Source organism: Myotis yumanensis, unplaced genomic scaffold (assembly GCF_028538775.1).
Source record: "Myotis yumanensis isolate MYYU_CA2020_CCGP unplaced genomic scaffold, mMyoYum1.0.hap1 SCAF_3, whole genome shotgun sequence".
NCBI classification, from domain to species: domain Eukaryota; kingdom Metazoa; phylum Chordata; class Mammalia; order Chiroptera; family Vespertilionidae; genus Myotis; species Myotis yumanensis.
The window spans coordinates 137,663,676-137,686,513 of record NW_027223754.1 but is presented as its reverse complement, the minus strand read 5'-3'; the positions used below and the strand labels follow the sequence as shown (position 1 = coordinate 137,686,513).

Genomic DNA, 22,838 nt, shown 5'->3' with positions numbered 1-22,838 from the left:
TCTGCAGATTCCTATTCTTTGTTTGGGGTTTGGAGGTGCTCAGATGAGGCCCAGCTGTGAAGCAATGCAAGCTGCTGTGGGGTCTTGGGCCTTCTTTTGGATGTTCTGGGTCTCTCTGATCCAGCTGCAGTAATTAGGTAATTTTTAGATTGCAAAGAGCCAGGCCCTTCCATATGCAAAAGCCTCTGTGCACAGCTTGGGTGGGGCGGAGTCTCAGGGTATCAACAGGGCGGAGCAAGCTGCTATGGCTGATTCTCAGCCTTCCCCTAAGAGGCCCCAGGTCTCAGTGTTCCTTGGTATTCGCTGCAAGCACCTCTGAGAGAAAGCCACCCTCAAGTTCCACCTGCTTCCAGACAATCCAGTTTCTCCCCATATGAGTCTGGGTCCCCAGAGACTCGCCCAGAACTGGAGTTCACAGTGGGAGCATGTGTCTCCCTCCTGATTGAAAAAGACAACCTCGTCCTCAGTTGCCAGCCCTTTCCGCACGCCTCCGTACCTCTGCACTTCACTTCTGCACCTCCTCTGAATCTTTGTGTGTATTTCTCTTTCCTTCTAGTTGTAGAATTTCCACTCAGCCAGCCTTCCTGTGGTTCTGGATGATGTCCATTTTGTCTTTTAGTTGTATTTTTGAAGTGGTTGTGCGAGGCAGCAATTTCATGTGTTTACCTATGCCGCCATCTTGGTTTCTCCAACACATTTACTTTTAACTTAATTGAATACCAAAGGGAAATTTATTTCTGTCATTAGCGTTTTCTCAGACTTTCAGAGTTGTGTCATAGAGTCTTATATTACAACTAGAGGTCCGGTGCATGGATTTGTGCACTGGTGGGGGACGTGGCCTGTGGGTATTGACACACTGTGGAAGCACACTGACCACCAGGTGGCAGCTCCTGCATTGAGCATCTGCCTCCTGGTGGTCAGTGTGCATCAGAGCGACAGGTTGACTGGTCGTTTTGGTCGTTCTGCTGTTCAGTCACTGGGCTTTTATATATATAGACAAAGCATTACTGCTTTCTCTTGTGGTCTATCATTAGGCTATAGCAATTGATATCAAGAATGCTTTTTCTGCCCTAACTGGTTTGGCTTAGTGGATAGAACGTCGGCCTGCGAACTGAAGGGTCCCAGGTTCGATTCCAGTCAAGGCCATGTACCTTGGTTGTGGGCACATCCCCAGTGCGGGGTGTGCAGGAAGCAGCTGATTGATGTTTTCTCTCATCGATGTTTCTAACTCTCTATCCCTCTCCCTTCCTCTCTGTAAAAAATCAATTATATATATATATATAATGCTTTTTCTATGCCTACATTTTCCCTTCATATCTGTAGGCTATGAAACCAGGCTTTACATCCTTTTCAGTGACTGTAGTCTCTCTCTCTCTCTCTCTCTCTCCATCTTTCCTTCCCTCCTCCCCTTCCTCCTACACAGATCTGTCTTCCAAAAGCTTTGTAGTGTATGCTTTTCCCCTGGACAAAGTTCTGACACAAAGAATTACCCAGGGTCTGACTCACAGCTTGAGATGGGGAAAAGGGAAAAATACAGAAAAAAACCACAAAATAATCTCTCAAAATTGTTTTGCCATCTACACATATTTCAGGACTTCTGCATTCAAGTAAACACTCTTTAAATGTTTTTCCAGAGAAGTCACTAAGGGTAGGTAAAGATTTCTGTTGCAACTTTAGTTTAATATTATAAAAAACAACAACTAACTTTTTACCCTACTTATTTAGATATTAACCATAATTAAGTAAATGTTTCTATTACTTATTAAGAACACTATCTACATATAATTATGATGGCTTCCATACAAAACAAATAAATTGTAAATCAAGTTCTGCTTTGAGTGTCTGCCCCCTGGTCAGTGCACATCATAGCGACCGGTTTTTCCACCATTTGGTCGATTTGCATATTAGCCTTTTTTTTTTTTTTTAAATATTTTAATAATTTTTATTTCTTAAAGTATTACAAAGAGTATTACATATGTCTCCTTTTTTCCCCCCCTTGACATTCCCCCGGCCCTGACCCCCCGCCCCCCCCCGCCCCGTGTCTTGTGTCCATTGGTTAATCTTATATGCATGCATATAAGTCCTTCAGTTGGTCTCTTAATCCCCCCCCCAACCCTCCCCAGGCTTCCCACTGTAGTTTAACATTCTGTTCAATGTTGCTCTGCTTCTGTATCTACCCCTGTTCATCAGTCCATACTGGTCCCCTTTATTTGTCCCAACCTCACTGGAGTAGTCTCAACCTCACCAGGGCCGTCTGAGCCTCACCAGGGCCGTTTCAACCTCACCGGGGCCGTCCCTACCTCACGGGGGCCGTTTCAACCTCACCGGGGCCGTCCCTACCTCACGGGGGCCGTTTCAACCTCACTGGTGTCGACCCTACCACACCGGGGCCGTTGTGACCTGACTGGGGTCGTCCCTACCTCACGGGGGCTGTTTCAACCTCACCGGGGTCGTCCCTACCACACCGGGGCCATTTCGACCTGACTGGGGTCGTCCCTACCTCACGGGGGCCGTTTCAACCTCACCGGGGTCGTCCCTACCTTACGGGGGCCGTTTCAACCTCACCGGGGTTGTCCCTACCACACCGGGGCTGTTTCAACCTGACTGGGGTTGTCCCTACCACACCGGGGCCGTTTCGACCTGACCAGGGTCGTCCCTACCTCACGGGGGCCGTTTCAACCTCACTGGGGTCGTCCCTACCTCACGGGGGCCGTTTCAACCTTACCGGGGTTGTCCCTACCACACCGGGGCTGTTTCAACCTGACTGGGGTTGTCCTTACCACACCGGGGCCGTTTCGACCTGACTGGGGTCGTCCCTACCTCACGGGGGCCGTTTCCACCTCACCGGGGTCGTCCCTACCTCACGGGGGCCGTTTCAACCTGACCGGGGTTGTCCCTACCACACCGGGGCCGTTTCGACCTGACCAGGATCGTCCCTACCTCACGGGGGCCGTTTCAACCTCACCGGGGTTGTCCCTACCACACCGGGGCTGTTTCAACCTGACCGAGGTTGTCCCTACCATACCGGGGCCGTTTCGACCTGAAAGGGGTCGTCCCTACCTCACGGGGGCCGTTTCAACCTCACCGGGGTTGTCCCTACCACACCGGGGCCGTTTCAACCTGACCGGGGTTGTCCCTACCACACCGGCGATTTGCATATTAGCCTTTTATTATATAGAATGAGAAGATAAAATTATGAAAGTGAACAACTTATCTGAATAATAGAAAAGACAAAACAACAATACAAGTTGGTATAAAATTACTATTTCAGATATGTGCATTTTATTCTAATAGCACCAAATTGTGTCCAAGCTCTTAGCAAAATAGAACATGTTATCAAAACCTGGAACTTCTGGATAAGGAAAGAACAATGGATGGCTAGTTTGAAATCAAATTATTCACTTTGAATAACTCAAATAAAGGACAACCTAATGAGGTTAATAAATATTATTTTAAAATGTTCTGAAATGGCTTGTAAAATTAGAAAATATGTTGTATTTACTCTCTCTGAGCTAGTAAAGAAGAACATTCAAATTAAAGATCCAGGGAGCAGAATTGGATTGCAAGCTGAGGATTAAATTGGGTTACTTGCTGAATCTGAATCTACCACTGTACACTAGAGTGAACAAAGAAAACAGTATTCAGCCAACACAAGCTAACATTTCTTTCTCCCACATACTCTGATCTAGATCATTGAAGCCAAATTGCTATTCTCCTTAAGTCATCTGTGTAATAGCCATAACTCTCTACTTCATGCTGAGTGCATATAGATACAAACAAGCACGGAAATTACAAATGGCAGAAATATTTAACTTGCAACATTAAAATCTTGGAGATCATTTTACTAATCTATTATTTTTTTATTACCCCTATACTCAAAAGCAATTTGAGTTGAGTAGTGGGAGGAATATAGACTGGAAAGCTGCTAAGTATCTCTGTGGTGCACAATAGGTACTTAAAATGTTAAGGAAATGTATAACTTTAAAAGAGTATGGGTGTGAAATTAGAATGGAATGAATTGAGACTCTTCATAATGTGCATCTCCTATGGACCACCAGGACTGGAAGACAGCAAGAAAGGAAAATTCCTGGGGTAGCACTTAGGTTGTGAAAACCACAGGATACCGTACTCATGAGGAATTTTAACTACCCAAACATCTGTTAGGTTAAAAAAAATTCAACAAAACATGCCTCATCAAAGAAGTTTCCAAGGAATGCAACTTTATGATCTAAAAAGAAGAAAAACCAAATAGAGGGCAAAGTATGGCATAGCATTTTTTAAAATAAGCAATTGTTAATGAGTTATTCAATTAATGTGATGAGTGCTGTCATAACAGAAGTAGATATTTTCTATAAAGAAGCAATTATATGATGGTTAGCCATAAATAAATAAGAAGACATAGTCTAAGACAGCCGTGGGCAAACTACGGCCCGCAGGCCGGATCCGGCCCGTTTGAAATGAATAAAACTAAAAAAAGAAAAAAGACCGTACCCTTTTATGTAATGATGTTTACTTTGAATTTATATTAGTTCACACAAACACTCCATCCATGCCTTCGTTACGGCCCTCTGGTCCAGTTTAAGAACCCATTGTGGCCCTCGAGTCAAAAAGTTTGCCCACCCCTGGTCTAAGACATAGAGAAACCTATTTGATTCTGTTCATTTTTATAATAGACTTTATCCTGCTGCTACTAGAGGAAATGAATATAATTTATTCTACACATGAGGAAATTAGTTAGATGCTGTGGAAAGTCTTCTCGGTTAATTTTCTGAGACTCCCAAGTGTGTAATTCAAGACATGTCCTGACTGGGAGCCCAGTTAGTTAGAGCATCATCGTGATGTGCCAAGGTTGAGGGTTGGATCTCCCCAGTCAGGGTACCTACAAGAGTCAACCAATGAATGCATAAATAAGTGGAATGACAAATTGATGTTTCTCTCTCTCTCTCTCTCTTTCTAACGTCAACTTCTAAAAAAGACAATATCTCTCTCTTCTACACTTGTACATTAAAGTTACTAGTACAACTACTTAGGTTTCCACAGACTTCTCAGACCCCATATTACCATTGCCCCTCCCCCACGATAAACCTTTTCCTGTCTCAGTGCATTGCACATTATTCATCTAACTGTTGAAGTGAGCAATCTAGGAATAATTTTTAATTCTTTCCAGCTCTAGCAATCCTCACCACCAAGTCCATATCTGAGTCCTATTGAATTTACTTACTGAATACTTCTCAAATTTATTTTTTTCTGTTAAGGGTCTCTAAATCCAGACCTTTAAAATGCATATCCTATATTATTGCAAGAGATTTCTAAATGGTCTTTCTGTTCCCATTTTATCTATCCCCGTCTGAACTCAGTTTTTGAATACACCTATATGACATGCTATTCCTCTGCTTAAAAGCTTTGATAGTTTTATACTTTCTTGTTTAAAAATCATACTTTTTACTATGCTACACAATGCCCTCCTTTATGACTTTGCTTATATTCCCTATATATGCCTTGTTTATTCTTCTTTGTGCTTTAGAATCTTTGATTTTTTTCTTACTGTCATTCTTTGGGAGAGCAGCCTTTTCTATAAATTCCTCTCTCCATTCCATCTCCCAAAACTTGCTCCTGAAATACTGATCATGTCGTTGTCATAATTGTTTATTTCTCTCTCTCTTCTGTGAAACTCTGAGCTCCTTAAAGGCAGAAGTGACCACGTGATCATGTCTTATATATGTTTCTACCATCTAGACCTACTCAATATTACAGACTAAATTAATATGGCAATTGGATTTGAAGAAGGCATTTGACTTTAAAGTGAAAGTATTTAAATGTCAAAATTCTCCATTTGCAAAATTGTTCATACTAAATTTTCATCATTTTTTCCCCTCTAACTTATCTTTCAAATACTTGCATGGTTATTGCAAAAATTAAAATTTTCTATATTTGACATGTTCAGTTTCCTTTATTTCACAAAATGAGTATATAATATATATTTAATTTTTTTATTTTCCCTTTTCATTAACATAAGTATGAATTACTGCATATAGAAATGAAATAAGCATGTAGTAAATAGAGAAAGATTTTAAGCAATATGTGAAAATAATAAATGCCTCCTTTAAATGGGTTGCGATATTCATTGTATTATTTAAATTATTAACTGAGATAATAAACTCTTAATGAACTTGTATAGCAAGCTGCATCATATAGGTTGATAGTCTATGAAGAAAACAAAGAAGAACAATGTCTACATTTGGGCTGCTAAGTATGATTACAAAGAGAAGCTATTTGGATAAAATCATAATTTATAGAACATAGTACTAAGCACATAAAATTAAAGTTTTAATAAATCATTCAACTATACATTTAATTCAAAAGAGCTATTGCCAGGTTATTAAATGAGTTTTTCAGAATTTAAATAAAAAACATTTTGTAAGGCTATTACATAAGCACATAGAATGTGTTTTTTCAGTAAAATCACTAAAAATCAAAGGAAATTATAAGGATTATCACTATATTATATGTTAAAATTAATATTATAGAAAACCTGGTTAACCCAACAAAAAAGAAAAAAACTTTCTCCCTTTAGAGCTAGCTGCATTTTATCATTTTTAAAAAAGGAATTCTTTCACTTTCTCATCTCAAACTTCAAATCTCATGTTGAATTGAATTTATTTTTAGTCTTCTGAGAATCTTCTTTCTCTTGGTTTAGAGAGAAGTGTGAAGTAGGCTTAAATCTTTGTGTTTTTGGTCATTGACCTCAGTTCAGATCTGCCTCAGTACCAGCCTTGGGTCTACAAAAATTCAGCTTCATTTTCTCCTACATTTACTAAGGAAGTGGGGAGAATTCTGATTTGACTATGGAAAACTCCCAATTCTGTAAAGACCATAGGATTACTATGTCTGGTGGTTTAGGGTACTTTCTGATTGAGCCCAATAACTGAACTGAGAGCCCTTGGCTGGATGGTTAAAAACAATAACAATAGCTATGCTTATTAAATGCTTGCTAGATGCTGGTACTATTTATTCTAAGAACTTTACACACTTTGATTCATTCATGAACCTCATTCATTTCTAGGGAAGAGCCTGAGATCTTAGAACGTGACTAGAACTTAGGCAAAGCCTTGTGGTGGTATGAAAGTAATAAGAGGTGGAGGGGTGCTCAGTAGGATTACAAAGAGGAGATATTCAAGTGAAATCATAATGCAAAGGAAATAATAGTAAGCATATAAAATTAAACTAATAAAGCATTAGACTCTATATTTAATGGCATTTTTGTCAGGTTGTTGAGCAAGTTTTCTAGAATATAAATAAAATATTTTGAAATCAAATTTGTATAAGCAAATGGAATATCTTTTTCAGCAAAAGCTCTAAAAACTAATCAGTAAAGGAAATTTTAAGGATTATCACTATGTGATATTATTAGCTTTGGCAAGTGGGACTAAGAAAGACCTGGAGATATTATACAAGTTCTTGTAAGTAACCCAAACTTCCCATTCCTAAACAAATTGGATGGGATTTTCTCTAACTACATGACCTTAATCTACACTTTGGGTTTCTTTTCTCTTTTTTATTTTACCCTTAATTCATTGCACCTGCATACAATGAATGGGTGGACAAAATAGCAACATTTACTCTGGCCCTAACACTCCATATGTGATAGCCTTATCTGAATTATTTCAGGTTGTTCCTACACAGAGCTTCCAGGTGTAGCTAATAATGTTTTCCTATGTTCTTATGAAGCTTGTTGATCTGTTATCACTCTAGAAACTTTGTGAATGGGAGGGAGTGATGAGAGGGAGAAAACTCTTAGATTACCCAGAATTAAAATAAATGAAAGGTGGGAGGAGACAAATCTGTGGCGTGTCTGTTGGCCGGATGCAGGTTCCCATGTTTATCACCAGCTGCCCAGCCCTCCACCACTACTTCCCTAGCCTTCAGAGAGCAGTCATTTAATCCCTCTTTACAGCCTTTTTATAAGAGTTGTAATCACCGGTCATTTGATCGGAAGAGCAATGCCACTACTTTTTCAAATGGCATGTTGATATTGTAGGGCAATGGTTCTTATACCAAAGGCATTAGAATCATCAGGGGAGCTTGTTAAAACACAGTGCTGGAGCCTCCTGATTCAGTAAGTCTGGGGTATGGCCTCAGAATTTGCATTTCTAATAACTTCCTAGGTGTTGCTGCTGGACTGGAGGTCACTTTTGATAACCACTGTTGTAGAAAGTTGTTTTGTAAACTTGATGCAATTCTAAAAAAGATGTTATCTGATTCTAATAATAATGGTACTAACATTGGAAAATGTTCAGTCTTACCTGGCATAGATAGTATTGGAAGTGGCAGGGTTTTGTTGTTGTTTTTTTATTTGATGGTGGTGTTTTTTTACACCTTAAGCCAGTCTGAAATGAGTTGGAAATTTACTAATTAAGCATCAAAGAAGAAAGTCATACAATGAAGTCTAATGCTGGGATGTTCACAAATCATTCTCAGGACTTATCAACTAGACTACTTGTCAGATTCTTAGGCTTGTAGTATTTGCTATTTGTGATACCATCTTGCAGTTGGGAAATGTAGCTATAAAACTAAATTAAAGTCTTGTAAATCAGTAGGAGATATTTGATACAACAACAGTAGTCTCCTATACGGGGCAGTGAAATCACTGGGCTCTAGGGAAACATCCAACACCAGGGGAGGTCAGTCGACTAAAACAGTGTTTAATCAGTGGGATATGTCCTAAGATGCTCTTGGCCTGCATACAGATGGTCAATCTACTCGCTGAACTTCTTCAGGGCCCTTGATGCCCTGAATTATATAAGACACAAGAAATACATCCAAACTACCCGGCACATCTTTAGTCCTGAGAGACTTCTACAACTCAAAGCAAATTCTTCCAGGTGAATCAAAGCCAACTCACAATTTTAGAGGTCACTAACATTTGTATAGTTGAGAAACAATTGAGTCCATGTAGTGGTGACCATAATTAGGAATCTGGTGGTCCAGTGTACCAAATTCTGAGACTAAAATACCCTGAAGGGTAGCCCTTTAAGTAAGCTTTAAACTGAACTTGAATAAATGTGCAGACGATTTAAATCATTTTTGCACAGAGCTCAAGATTTTCTGTCCTTCAAGTGGCTGTCAAATCATTTATTTATTTGTATTTATTCTTGTAGGAAAGTCATTCTAGCATGGTGCACTAAAAACCATAGAGTATTTTGACAACGTTTTTCATCATTAAATTAAATTTACAGGGATCTGCAGAAGGTAAAGTTACTAATAAGTCTTTGAATGTGCTTATTCTGAAAGTGTAGTATTAGACACACCAAAATTTGATGGTCCTTAATCAAAGTGGCACAGACTTGGGGGCATTCAGACTTTTATATGGACTAGGCAAAATGATGGTCTATCCAGACTCACCTTTCAGCTAACACACTTAGCATGAGGACACAGATGGATGGGAAAGATGACCCTGACCCACATAAGACCCACATTCCTGTGCAAGGATAGAAGCATGATAATCAGGAAATGATGGTTGTTAGTTACAGAAAATGCATTATTGTGAAAACCAGGGTGAAAGTGCTTATGAGAGGAAGTGATTGGATTATGGGGAATGAGAGAATAAGGATAGATCATTCTTACTGAGTAAATTGCTGTGATTTATAAGAGAAAGGGTATAGTGATATCTTGGCCCATTACTGACTAGATTCATTTCACAAACAATCCTAAATCAGATTGTGACAGTCTATGGGGAGACAAACAAACTCTCCCAAGGATGCTTATATGTTACAAAGCTTTTAAACTGGCATATTTTAACTCTCATATCTTTATTGCCATCAGCTTCTTTTATTTGGATTGCTGATATTCATAATTGTAATTTTGTATTCCCATTATTTGAATCTAGTACTAATTTACTGTACACTGTGATAAAAGAGATGATACTGGAATTATGTTATTATGTATTTTGGAATGTTGATAAATTCCAAGAGAAAATTACCTTAAAGAAACTTGAAATTTTATATACTTATAAGTACACTGTGATATTTAAATAATTCAAAAATAATTAGATACTACTGTATAATAGACTTGAGCATATGGTGTTCTAAACATTTCTCTCAAATTATCTATGAATTAATCAAATGATCATTTTCATTGCAATATACCAATGAAATATATATTATATGCAAATAACATATTCATATATCAGTTCAGTTGTGTATGTTGCCTTTGTTTTTTAGTTCAGATTTAAGAGTTCTTATTCCATCATATTCTAATCCTTCAAGTATACAAATTGTATAATAGATTTGAAGAGAAAGTTTTCACAAAGGATTCAACAAAGGAAACACTTTTGTAACAAAATAGGCAATTTCATTGAATTTACTGAAAATGCAAATGTTTAATGTGATTGTTTCTTAAAAAGAAAGAAAGAAAGAAACTGGGAATAAGTTCAAGAATTGGCATTAAAGTACATCTCAGCAAGGAGCTAAATACTTTGCCTTTTCATAATGATGGATTACTGTATAGACTTTAAAATATTTAGTACTATTAGCGGTTACTATGGGCCCTGAATTATTTTGAATGTTAGTTTTCTCTCTGCTTTGTATGGGTAGCAGACACTCCCTGATGAGGGCTTTGATTGCTAGTATTTAAGGAATGATTACAGGCTTGACATTTTACTATGAAAGATTAGAAGTTGAATAAGGCATCATACTGCTTTCTGAGCTGGTCTATAGACATATTTGCAAAACTAGTCAAAGTTTCCCTTGGAAAATGGTTTTGGATCTCTCCTTAGTTGAAACCCAAAAGATCCAGATTATGGAGCAGAGAATATATGGACATATTTCCCTGGAAATATTTCGAACCACAAGCTACCATCAACATAGTCACAGAAAAGTCTTGTCAACTTTCTTAGCCACAGAAAATTCTCAGTAAACTCTTTGTGATGTCTGGGCAACAATATTGTACAACCTTGTTTGCCTGTTAGAATGAGTTAGGTTTAAAAGTGTAGTCCTGACAGCCATTGAATTGGTATACTCTATCGAGGTATATGAATCAGATAGATTCTAGACATAGTCTGCCCTCTTTTGATCTAATTTATTTTGACCCATCTTTCTGATATGAGTTAGATACCAAAATTTACAGAGGCCCCTTCTGGTTCTTTCAAAGACCTAAGCAGTGACATCAAAGGCCCTACATGACTTGGCCCCCATTTTGTTTCCAGCTCTTGTTTGACTTACATAACTCCAGACTCACCAGAGACCTTGTTATTCATAGAACATACCAGGCATATTCCTGTCTCAGAGCCTTTGCACGATCCACTTTCCCCCCTGTGACACTATTGCTCCCTTACCTCCTTCAAGTCTTTGTTTAAATGTCATCTGCATGGAGAGGCATACCCTGACCACCATATTTAATGTAGTAACTTCCATTACCACCCCATTCCCAGTATCCTGCTTCATTGTTTGTCATAGTACATATCACTTCTTAACATGGTATATTTTTATTTATATATTGGTTCAAATTTTTATACTATACTTAGATGTTATTTGTCTCCTTCCACTAACATAGAGGTCTCATGCTTCTCATCTCTTTGCTTCTCATCTCTGTCTTAGCACCTCAAAAGTGACTAGCATATAGTATATGTTCACTAAACACTTGTGGAGTGAAGAAGAGCCATTAAATATTAGAAGCTCTATATGATAGGTCCACACCTACCTTGATCACTTCCATGGGCTTTGTGTTTTTTTTAGTGCTGGGAATATAGATGGTGCTCAATAAATACCTGTTGGTTGGATGAATACATAAATTTCATCTAAAAGCCAACAGAACATTTGGGTATAAATAAAGAGAAGGAAAGCAAAAAATATTTTCCTGTCTAATACCACTTGAAATGTGTGGTCTGTCAGAAAATTGCTTCTCTCACCATGGTTCTTATAGAGCTAGGAGGCAGGTTTTGCTAAAACATTAATAATCAAGGGGCCTAATAAACTGATACTTTGGTTGTAGCTCATTCTCTTTTACAGAGTCAAATGCAGAAGATAGACCATTGAAATCCATCAAAATTTTATATTTTTCAAATTAGGTTTCCCCATGAGGAGACTAATGTAATAATTCTCAGTAATGTTATACTTGATCCTGAAGCCCATCCACTCATTTAACATTTTGAATAAAGAGATTCAGAGCTGCTGTTTGTTAAGGAGAAGGTGAGCATATTTCTATGGAATATCCAGTTTGAAAAGGAAAAGGGTTGCCACTCTTGCAAATGGAGTGCATTATTCTGTGAGGACACCCAAAAGCAATTAATTATGCTGGTGGTGGAAGAGCTCTCATTATGCTCATTTGCTATGCATAATAACCTGAACAAATTATGCTAAAATTTGAGTCAGTTTTCATAAAGCTAGAAGTAATAAGACTGAACATGTCAAGATATGCAGGTTCCATGATCTCTTCTATTATAGTCACCAGATCCAATTCTGTCATCATTATTAGCACCTCTCAGCTCATGGAATCTCTGAATCCTGGGACATCCTTTCTTCAGCCCCTCCCCTGGGTGCTTCACTGGCCATTTGGACTGGCTCTCTGAGTCAGTGTTCTGAGTATTGCCCAAAGGTCAGAAGAAATACAAGAGGCCCCGACAGGGACTAGGAGAGCGAGCTGAGTAGGGAGGTGGATAGGATATGTTTGGCACCCCAGAGGCATTTTCCCACAGAAAGTTTGTTATACATAATTGCTAGATTCCTCTATAGCAGTGGTGTTCAACCTTTTTTTTTTTTAATGGCACACATAAACTAATTACTAAAATCCTGTGGCACACCAAAAATATGTTTTTTTGCTGATATAATAAAAATATAATTTTGATTTATTCACACTGGACAGCTATTGTCTTGTTGGCTGTTGTAATATCTTTTTTTATACAATCTAAAGTAAAATAGATCAGTGCTCCTAACTAAATAGCTATGTACTCTATGTTTTAAAAATTCTTGCAGCACACTATTTGAAAATCACTGCTCTATAATAACATCATTAAACTATTTGGATGCTATCACTAAAAATATTTTTATGGGTTGATTTTGCCACTGAATTCCTCATATATTACCTCTCTCAAAAACATGTTCTAAGTACCAATAATTCATTCATAGTTTGAAGATTGTCACTACTATTAACATCTTAAATACCTATCTGGTAGAATCACTTGAACTAAATATACTTCTTATATTTATACTGCTCCAATTTGTAAGGGATTATCTGAAATTAAAAAACAAACAAACATAAGAACCTTTTCCATCCTAGCTCCCTAGTTTCAGTCTCATCTTTCTGATTGCCAGGTAGGCAACTCAATCTTCATGACTTTCTCAGATTCAGTGAGTACAAATCCAAATTTATAATCTCCTTCTGTAGTCTTATCACTAAGAAAAACCAGTATCTATTTCTTAATGCACTGCTGTTGTGAACTCTATCAGCATTCTCCTAGTATTAATACATGAGTTACCTTTTACTACTTCCTCTATCTCAGTTTGTGTGCTCATCTAATAAGCTTATAAGTTCTTTTTAAATGTTCTAAATAACTCTGAAATTCATATCTACCTATCAATACTTACTGTCACTATTCTAGATTAGAATCTCATCATATCTCACCTGGTTTTTGGGAAGTAGTCTACCTGGACTCAATGCTTCAGAGCAATTACCTTTTTCAGAGTTGCCCGAGTTTTCTCAAAACCCCACAGTGGCTTCCCATTGTTTAAAGAATGAATTTCAAATTCCCTAACAAAATAAGCAACTGCTCCTTAACTTAGTTCCCAAACTACTATTTAAAGCTTGTTCCCAACTATATTCCTCAGGGAACACTGATCTCTCTGTGACTTCTCTGTTCCTTGATTTTAGACATTCTGAATCTTTTCTGTACCATGGATTCCTTTGGCCATCTGATGAAGTGCTTGGATCCCTTTCCTAGAGAAATATTTTTTAATGTATAAAATAATAAACATAAGATTACCCAAGAAAGCAATTGTACAGGAATACAATTCTGTCTGTCTGTGGACCCTGTTGTTTATGTCATTGTGGCTTTGCTTATGATCCTCTTCCCATAAAAGTGCCCCTAAACCTACTGTTCTGATTATCAAAATCCTTCTCATCTTTCAAAGCCTATTCAATTCCCATTTCCTCTGTGCAAATTTACCTTTACTTCCTGCTCCATCTGTATTCACCACTTTGCCCTTTGCCTTCTCATTGATTATTTGTATTTCTAATTACTTCTTATCTTTACTTTGCCCTTTATTATAAAACACTGTATTAAATGACAATGATGGGCTAGACACTATACTGGCCAATTTTACATGTTTTGTCTTCATATTTCTCTTTCTCTTTTAAAACACTATAAAGTATGTATATGAGGAGGAAACTGAGATACAGAAATTTTGTTGTTAGACCAAGATCACACAACTTCCTCCTTTTATAATTATTTGAGGAAAGTAATATTTGATCTTCTTCTGTATACCTTCTCAGGATCTATAGAATAATGTTGTCTAGTAATATTTGCTTATGTGGATTTAAAAGTGAGAAATACTGTAAAATACTTACTTCCCAAAATTTAATGTCTCTCAAATCTAATAGGGAGCATAGGAGGACAGAGATGTGTACAACTGTGTTCCTAGGTCAGAGTCTATGCCAATTAACTGGGATGAAATACTTCTTAACATTCTATAAACCCTTCTAATATCTAGTGATTTCACAAATTGAAAACCTACATCCCACATATGAAATCATATGGTTCCTAGCATTTTCTGACTGATGGAAGATGATTTGACTTTGGGTGGTGGGCACACAATGCAATAAACAGATCATGTATCATAGAAATGTACACTTGAAACCTATTTGATCTTATTAACCAGTGTCACTCAATAAGTTAAATAAAAAAGAGAAAACTTATACAGGGTTTTCATTAGTCAGTTCCTTAAAATATTATTTCTTGTTTTGCATTCTTGATTAAAAAACAATAATAAAAATAGAGTAAATTAAATAATTTGTTTGTAATCATAATGAATCTAGTAAATGTTTACATTTGTAATAACAAGATCAGTTGTATAACTTATTTACTATGCTACCCGCTCAGTGAAAACAATAAAATGAGCCCAATGTACATTCATATTACAATATGTTTTGAATCTAATTACTTTGTGCCAGTTTCACTTTTCTGTAATCATATATGTTTTGTAAGTTTTCTTAAATCAACATTGTTAGGCTATCTATTTTAGAATAAAAATAAAGATTTATTTTAGCAACGCTTTCCTTTCAATATTATTTTCAGTTTAAAAACCATGTATCTATGATCATTAATTTCTAATGTGAAAGTTCTTCATGTATAGTAATTTTGAAAAGAATTATGTTTTTATTCAACAACACCTTTAGCATGCTGTGAACTATAAATTAATGCATAATTAATTCATCATGGCTATCCATTTTTTATTACTTCTCTATTATTGCACTGTAGTAAATACTAACTCAGACATAGATGAGTAAATGGTTTTCTATTTTTGCAGCTCCAGAGGGTCCTCCTGAAAATGTGTATGTAGTAGCAACATCACCTTTTAGCATCAACATCAGCTGGAGTGAACCTGCTATCATTACTGGACCAACGTTCTATCTGATAGATGTTGAATCGGTAAGGTTTGTCTTGCCTTCTGCAAAAGGCAGTGGAGAGCATGGAAATGAACAAACAAGAAAATCAAATAAAACAAAAACTCATAGACAGCAACAAAAGTATGGTGGTTAGCAGAATGAAGGGGGATGAGAGAGTCATAAAGGGTTAAGGGGGTCAAATATATGGTGACAAAAGAAGATTTTACTTCAGGTGGTGGGAGCACAATGCAATATACAGATGATGTATCAAATTTGTATACTTGAAACATATATCATCTTATTAACCACTAGAGGCCCTGTAGATGAATTCATGCACAAGTGGGGTTCCTCCCTGCGAATTGGGGCTGTCTCACTAGACCTGATGGGGGCCAATTGGGGGTGGCTGGCTGGGGGAAGGAGGAGGGACCGCGGGAGGTTGGCTGGATGCAGGAGGTTGGCTGTGGGAGCACACAGAACACCAGGGGGAAGATCCTGCATCTGCCCCCTGGTGGTCACTGCGCATCATAGCTACCGGCTGGTCGGCCGGTTGTCTGGTTGTAATATTGTTTAGGCTTTTATATATATACTAGAGGCCTGGTGCATGAAAATTCATGCACTGGAGGGGGGCGGTCCCTCAGGCCGGCCTGCTCTCTCTCAGTGTCGGGGAGCCCTCAGGGGCGGGAGGCGACCCAGCGATCAGGGGAAGGTGACGCCCCATCACACCTCTGCTGCTGCCACTGCTGGCAGCGCAAGCCTCAGTTGGCCCTGATTACCTGAGCCTCGGGCAGCCCTGGGTGGCTTGGGGGCTGAGGAGACTGGGGGACTCTGGAGGCAGGCAGAGCTGAGGGAAATGGGCGCTGCCATCTTGTGGCTGTGGGCACCACCATCTTTGAGGGCAGGGCAGTCAATTAGCATATTCTCTCCTTATTGGCTGTGTGCGCCACCATCTTTGTGATGGTGTGCAGGTCAATTAGCATATCCCCTCTTTATTAGATAGGATAGATTGTTGCTCCGATAAGTTTAATTTAAAAAGGGGGGAAAGGGACACAGGTTTTGGAATCAAACTATTTACATTTTAATTCTAGCTCAAGTATACCTTGGGTAACTTAACCTGTGTTTCAGTATTTACATCTATAAAATAAAGATTAATAATAGATTAATAATAGATGATATTTAGGGTACAGAAATTGTGTGAAGACTAAACTGTTAATATGCATAAAGAACTTAAAACATTGCCTGGCATATAGTAAGTACTCAATACATGCAAAGAATAATAACATAGTTATTATTACATTGGTCCTCAGGATATACAGGATGTATATAAACAGGTGGTTAAATTGGTAACACACTAGTTAAAATACAGTGAAAAAGAACTCATCGTACCAAATGAGAAGGGAGAAGGGCATTAGGAGAATTATATCCAAAATACATAACATCAGAGCTTAGTATTATCTCCTCATTTGCATTACCACACCTTATCTAACAATATTTTGATGTAAATATTACTATCTTCATTCTTCATAAAGGTGAACTGAGACAGACATGATAAATAATTTCCCATATAACTGAGACTAGGCTAAGACCAGCAGACAATGGTATGATAGGATAAATGGAAAGCCATTAAATATCAATTAAAATTTGCCAAATTGAAATATGAACTCACCAAAACCACTTTGGATCAAGGATAGCAAGAATTCAAACAGATTCTAGCACTTCACAGTTTCCCTAGGATTCTTGGACTCAAGTAGTCATTTACTTCCTTCTTCCCTTCATTAATCCAACACAAATTCTTAAGTAAATCCAACATGCCAGCATTGTTCTAGGGTTTGGATAGGTAGAAGTGAACAAGTCAGAAGTGGTCACTGCCTTTATAGAGCTTATCTGCAGTTCATTTCATGAATATATAACTATCTACATTCAAGAATCATTAGTTCCTAGACCAGCCGTGGGCAAACTACAGCCCGCAGGCCGGATCCGGCCCGTTTGAAATGAATAAAACTAAAAAAAAAAAAAAAAAAAAAAAAAGACCGTACTCTTTTATGTAATGATGTTTACTTTGAATTTATATTAGTTCACACAAACACTCCACCCATGCTTTTGTTCCGGCCCTCTGGTCCAGTTTAAGAACCCATTGTGGCCCTCGAGTCAAAAAGTTTGCCCACCCCTGTTAGACCCATGAAGAACACATTTCATTGAATTTTGCACTCCCGGTACTGCCTGAATTTTGCCAAATACTAGCCACAAGGACATACAAGTCTTCCTATATAAGACTAAAATTAAGCCAAAATTGACCATCTTAAAATATATATTTATGGGCACCAATGTCATCCTGGATGATTGTACTGGAAATTAATGCATTTTGTAGTCATTTTTTATTGTAATATTTACTTTTTTAAATTAAAAAATATATTTATTGAGCAGCCTCTATTTTCCAAAACAAAGATGGAAAATAAAGTTTTGTTCTCAAGTATCTCACACTGTAGTGGGAGACACTAGAATATAAACAGCTAATTATAGAGTGTGATATATGCAGGTTTTTAAAAAATAAAACCTAACTAAGTAATTAAAGTTTCTGTTATGGGAGACATGGGATAAAGACAAGACTTCACATAGCAGGTTAAATTTATTCTGAGACTTGAGGGATGAATAAGGGTTTACCAAGTTGGAAGGGTGGAGGTGGGAGAGAAAAAGGAGAGAAATGAACCAGTCCAGCTACTGATACTATATATATAAACTACCACACTTTATAAATAAATAAGAATGTTTCATAATAATAATAGGTGATCAAGTATAATATGAGCAAACAACCTTGGCACTAACTGAAGGGAAATGCTAGTCAAAAAGGTCTGAGCTATTGGTCCTGGGTAAATGAACAAATAATGGTTAATAGTAACAGAGATAAAGTAGGTTTAGTAAAGAAAGATAATAAATCTTATATAAGCTGTATTCGAAGGCCTAGCATTCTTTTTGGATTTTATTAAAATGTATTTAAGATATAGTAGGTCACATACATGCTGTGTCATATTTTTACTTCTGGATATTTGTTATCCATTGTTTTCATGGATGGCCTTGGAATAGTTTCATTGTACCTTATAAGATCATTCCCAGTGAACTTATGACAGTGTAGACAGTTCTGGACTATTGAAACAACTGACTGTAAATCCTGTCAGCTACTTAGTTGTTATGGAATCTTGAGGAATTCACCTCAACTCTATAAAATCAGAGTTCAAGTGGCCACAGTATGTAGTCAGGCAATAACATAAATGAGAAAAGTGAAGCCAACTGGATGGGGCAGTGATGCATTGGAGACCCATAGCTCTTTACAGAAACCGACTATCATTCACCCCTAGATCATTGTTACTCAGCGTCAATATAAGCCTAGTCCTAAGAAAAATTTTAAAAGCCAGATGTTCCGATGATATTTAAATATTAACAACAAATTAAATACACTTTCTATCAGGAGGAATGTGTACCTCATCAATTAGATTTCTAGGCTGATTTCTTTTTCTGCCATTTTAGAGCAGTGGAACTTTTCCTTCCTCTGCTGTCTTGAGGTAGGAACGATCTACCTGACTTTTTTCTATGCTGATATTATTTATCAGCTTTTTATTGTGTTTCTCATAGCAACATTAGATTAGGTTAAGGGAGGCCTTAGAAAAGACTACTTAAAGACCATATACTGAACAAAAAGCCATCTTTCAAAGTTACCAGGGAGGGTGAAGTTGAGAATGAACTTAATACTGCGAACAGTGTGTGTAATTTGTTTTAGAGTTTTTCAAAATCATGTGCCTGAGAGGAGCATGCAAAATAAGATTTTAAATTTTCTGATGTTCACCTCAGGAAAAGCCCTTCCTTACTGCTAGAAACTTAGACTTTCCATCAAAGATAAACCATATTTAAATAAATCATAAACTTACATTGAGTACACCGAAAGATATGCATTTTTGCATATTTAATAATTATGACATCCACAATTGAGTTCTTATCCAGTGTCAGCTCAGAGTTTTTCAAACTGCAATCAAGACCAGCATTTTAAAATTAATTGGAATAAAATTAGAGCAGAAAAGACCAAGTGTATTTCAAAAAGAAGTTGAATTTCTGAAAATAGGTTTTCAGGTATAAATAAGTATATATATATGAGTGCACATATAAATACTTCTTTATACCTGAAAAATGATTTTATGAGTTATGGTATGAAAAATGATATCCTGAATTATGTTACAAAATGTGTTTCCTTTGTGTGAGTCTGGTATTAAAATAAAACAAAATACTTCAGATCTATTTTTTCTAAATTTCAACAAAGCACTATAAACACATATTATCACCCATTTTAATACACAGAAAGTAAGACATGGAACATAAGTGACTTGACAAATGCTATGTAGGAGTTATTAGGTGACTAAGTTGGGATTTGAACCTTTGATGGTTGGGTACCAAAACCTATATTTTTTCTCTATAAAACATTAGAGTAGGAAGTAGTGTTTCATCGACTGCAGAGATGATTTTGGCTTGATTTTGATGATTTTTGATGGGTGAATTGCTTTTTCTTTTACTTTTAATTATTGAAATAATTGCTAATTAGTAAACTATTAAAGTAACACTTTAGATTCCCCAGGACAATCTGTTTAAAGAAATACAGTTGTCCCTTGAACAACATGGAGGTTAGGGGTACTGACCCCACACAGTTGAAAATATGCATATAACTTTTGGCTCCACCAAAACTTGTTATTCCTCAGTATCCACAGGGATTGGTTCCAGGACCACCTGTGGACACTAACATCCTCATATAGTCAAGTTGCCTACATCAATGCATATAGTCAGCAAGCTGCATCTGTAGACTTCAAACTGAAGATTGAAAACAGTACAAATATTCATTGAAAAAATCTGCATATATTTGGACCCATGCAGTTCAAGCCTGTGTTGTTCAAAGGTCAACTCTAATTTAAATCTTGACTAGATAAATATATCACATGTAGCTTTGTACGATTATACTTTAGTGATTTGTATCTCAAGTGCTGCTTTCTTTCATTGTCAGCTATTTTTTTTCCTATAGGTAGATAGTGATGAATTTAATATTTCCTTATTCAAGTCAAATGAAGAGAATAAAACCATAGAAATTAAAGATTTAAAAATATTCACAAGGTATTCTGTGGTGATCACTGCATTCACTGGAAATGTTAGTGCGGCTTATGTAGAAGGAAAGTCAAGTGCTGAAGTGATTGTTACTACTTTAGAATCAGGTAAGACATATTTTTTATCATTGCTAAAAACTGGACCTACTTAGGTATTTTTCTTACAGTTTATCACACCCCACCCTAAAAAGGGTATGTATTATCAAATTTTTAATGCATATAAATATAATATTCAATGATTCACTGTGATTGACAAAAGTGAAGCTTTCTGTTTTTTGAGGCAAAGTGGACTTATGCAGAATAGCCAATCCTTGTAAATACAAAAAAACCCCCCACAAATTAGTTCATAATAAGCACAATTTTTGCATTTATTTAAACACTATATGTTTCAGAAATTATCTTGCTGAAGAGATGATTTTTCCCAATTGTCTATAGCCCAAAATGCTTCACCTAAAATTCTATTTTAATTATTTCTGTCTCATGATTTGAATGCTTATTAAAGTGCTAATACTCTATTATTAAATAATCTAGAAGTCAAAATCCGAATTCGGGTCACATTTATCATATGTTTTCTTCACTTATTTAAGTGACATGTTTTATTATATAATCTATTTGATAAATGTCAGAATCCATACAGATTTCCTCAAGTTCCCATGCACAGGGTCTGAATGAATAATAAGATTGTAACCAATAAGAATTAAATGTGGAAAGTCATCCTCCCAGAACTCGCTTGCCCCATCCTCCATCAGACTCCTGATGTTCTTTGCCACCAGATATATCTTTGGAAAGAGCACATGAAGGGATGTGTTGCTATAGTTTATTTGTTGCTATCTGTAAGGTAAGTATAGGAGGTAAAAATACTTTTGAGTTAGTCTTTTCATTATGTTACATACTGCATTGTCTACTGTTATGGTTCTAAGTTAAAAGGTCCATCTTATTCTCTGAACCCTAAAATCCCACTTGTTTCCAATGTGCTGCCACGTGTATCCCAGGTATCTATTTTCTCATTGTACTTGTTGCAAGTCTGTCATCCTACCTTCCTGTGAGGAAAGATGCTATAAAGCATTCATTGAAAATCTTAATGTGCTACTTCTTTCAAGGATATTGTAGTTTAATACATTTTTACTGAACATCTAAAAATTGAATTTTAGATATAAAACCAAATATATTTGCAGGATAGGAAGTTCTTTCTAGCATTGAGAGAAATCTTCCACTTATCCAACTTTGAACCAGACCTTATTTTTGAAAACAACTCTTGTAAAAAAAATATATAAAGTTTTTCTTATGTATCATAAATATGTTTAACAACTACTGTTGTGAAAATGTGTTGAACCTGTCTAACCTTTACGTTAGCTATGCCTTTTTGCCCTTAAAATGTGGTGTTTGGAACAATAAAATGTTATCTGATTCTCTCTCTTTTTCCTCACTGTTATTTATTTACTTATTTTTTTTGCTTGCCAGAGGGCACTATTTTTAAAGATGTTTGCAAGAAAAAAAGGCTTGTACCTGAACTACGAATAGCCAAGTATTAACAGCCTTCTTCATGGAAATTCTTTATTTAGTATGGAAAAATATATCCATTCCAACTTGATCAAAATAGATATATTCATCCAGTTATTCATATAAAGAACACTATGTAGTATAGCCATAAATAGTTCATAAAATATATTTTTATTATGAATTATATTCATAAAATAATTTTATCCTCGTGTATACCATTTTTTCACAATAATTTATTGATACTTAGCTTGTTATATGTCCAACTAACTTCTATTTATTAAAAAAACAAACCTGGAATATCTAGAATATAAGAACTCTTAAAACTCAACACGACAAATCCAGTTAAAAAGTTGATAAAAGACATTTCACCAAAGAGGAGATATGATTGGCAAATAAACTCATGATAAGATAGATTTTCAGTATCATTACTTATTAGGAAAATGCAAATTAAAACCACAATGAGATATTGTGGACAGATAAAATAATAATGTTGAAAATGGTGAGAATACCAAATGATGGCAAAGATGCAGAAAGACTGGATTTCTCATACATTTCTAGTGGGGCTATAAAAGGGTATAGCCACATTGGAAAATAGTTTGTTAATCTTTT

General features: G+C 36.6%; 1 protein-coding gene across 1 annotated transcript in view; it reads left to right on the top strand.

Moving 5' to 3' along the window:
* Positions 1 to 22,838, top strand: part of PTPRQ (protein tyrosine phosphatase receptor type Q) — a 213,317-nt gene that overhangs the window by 121,439 nt on the left and 69,040 nt on the right. Inside the window, exons 25-26 of the mRNA XM_070409661.1 lie at positions 15,519 to 15,640; positions 20,651 to 20,837. Coding sequence (XP_070265762.1) covers positions 15,519 to 15,640; positions 20,651 to 20,837 — 309 coding nt within the window. The remainder of the gene's footprint in view (positions 1 to 15,518; positions 15,641 to 20,650; positions 20,838 to 22,838) is intronic.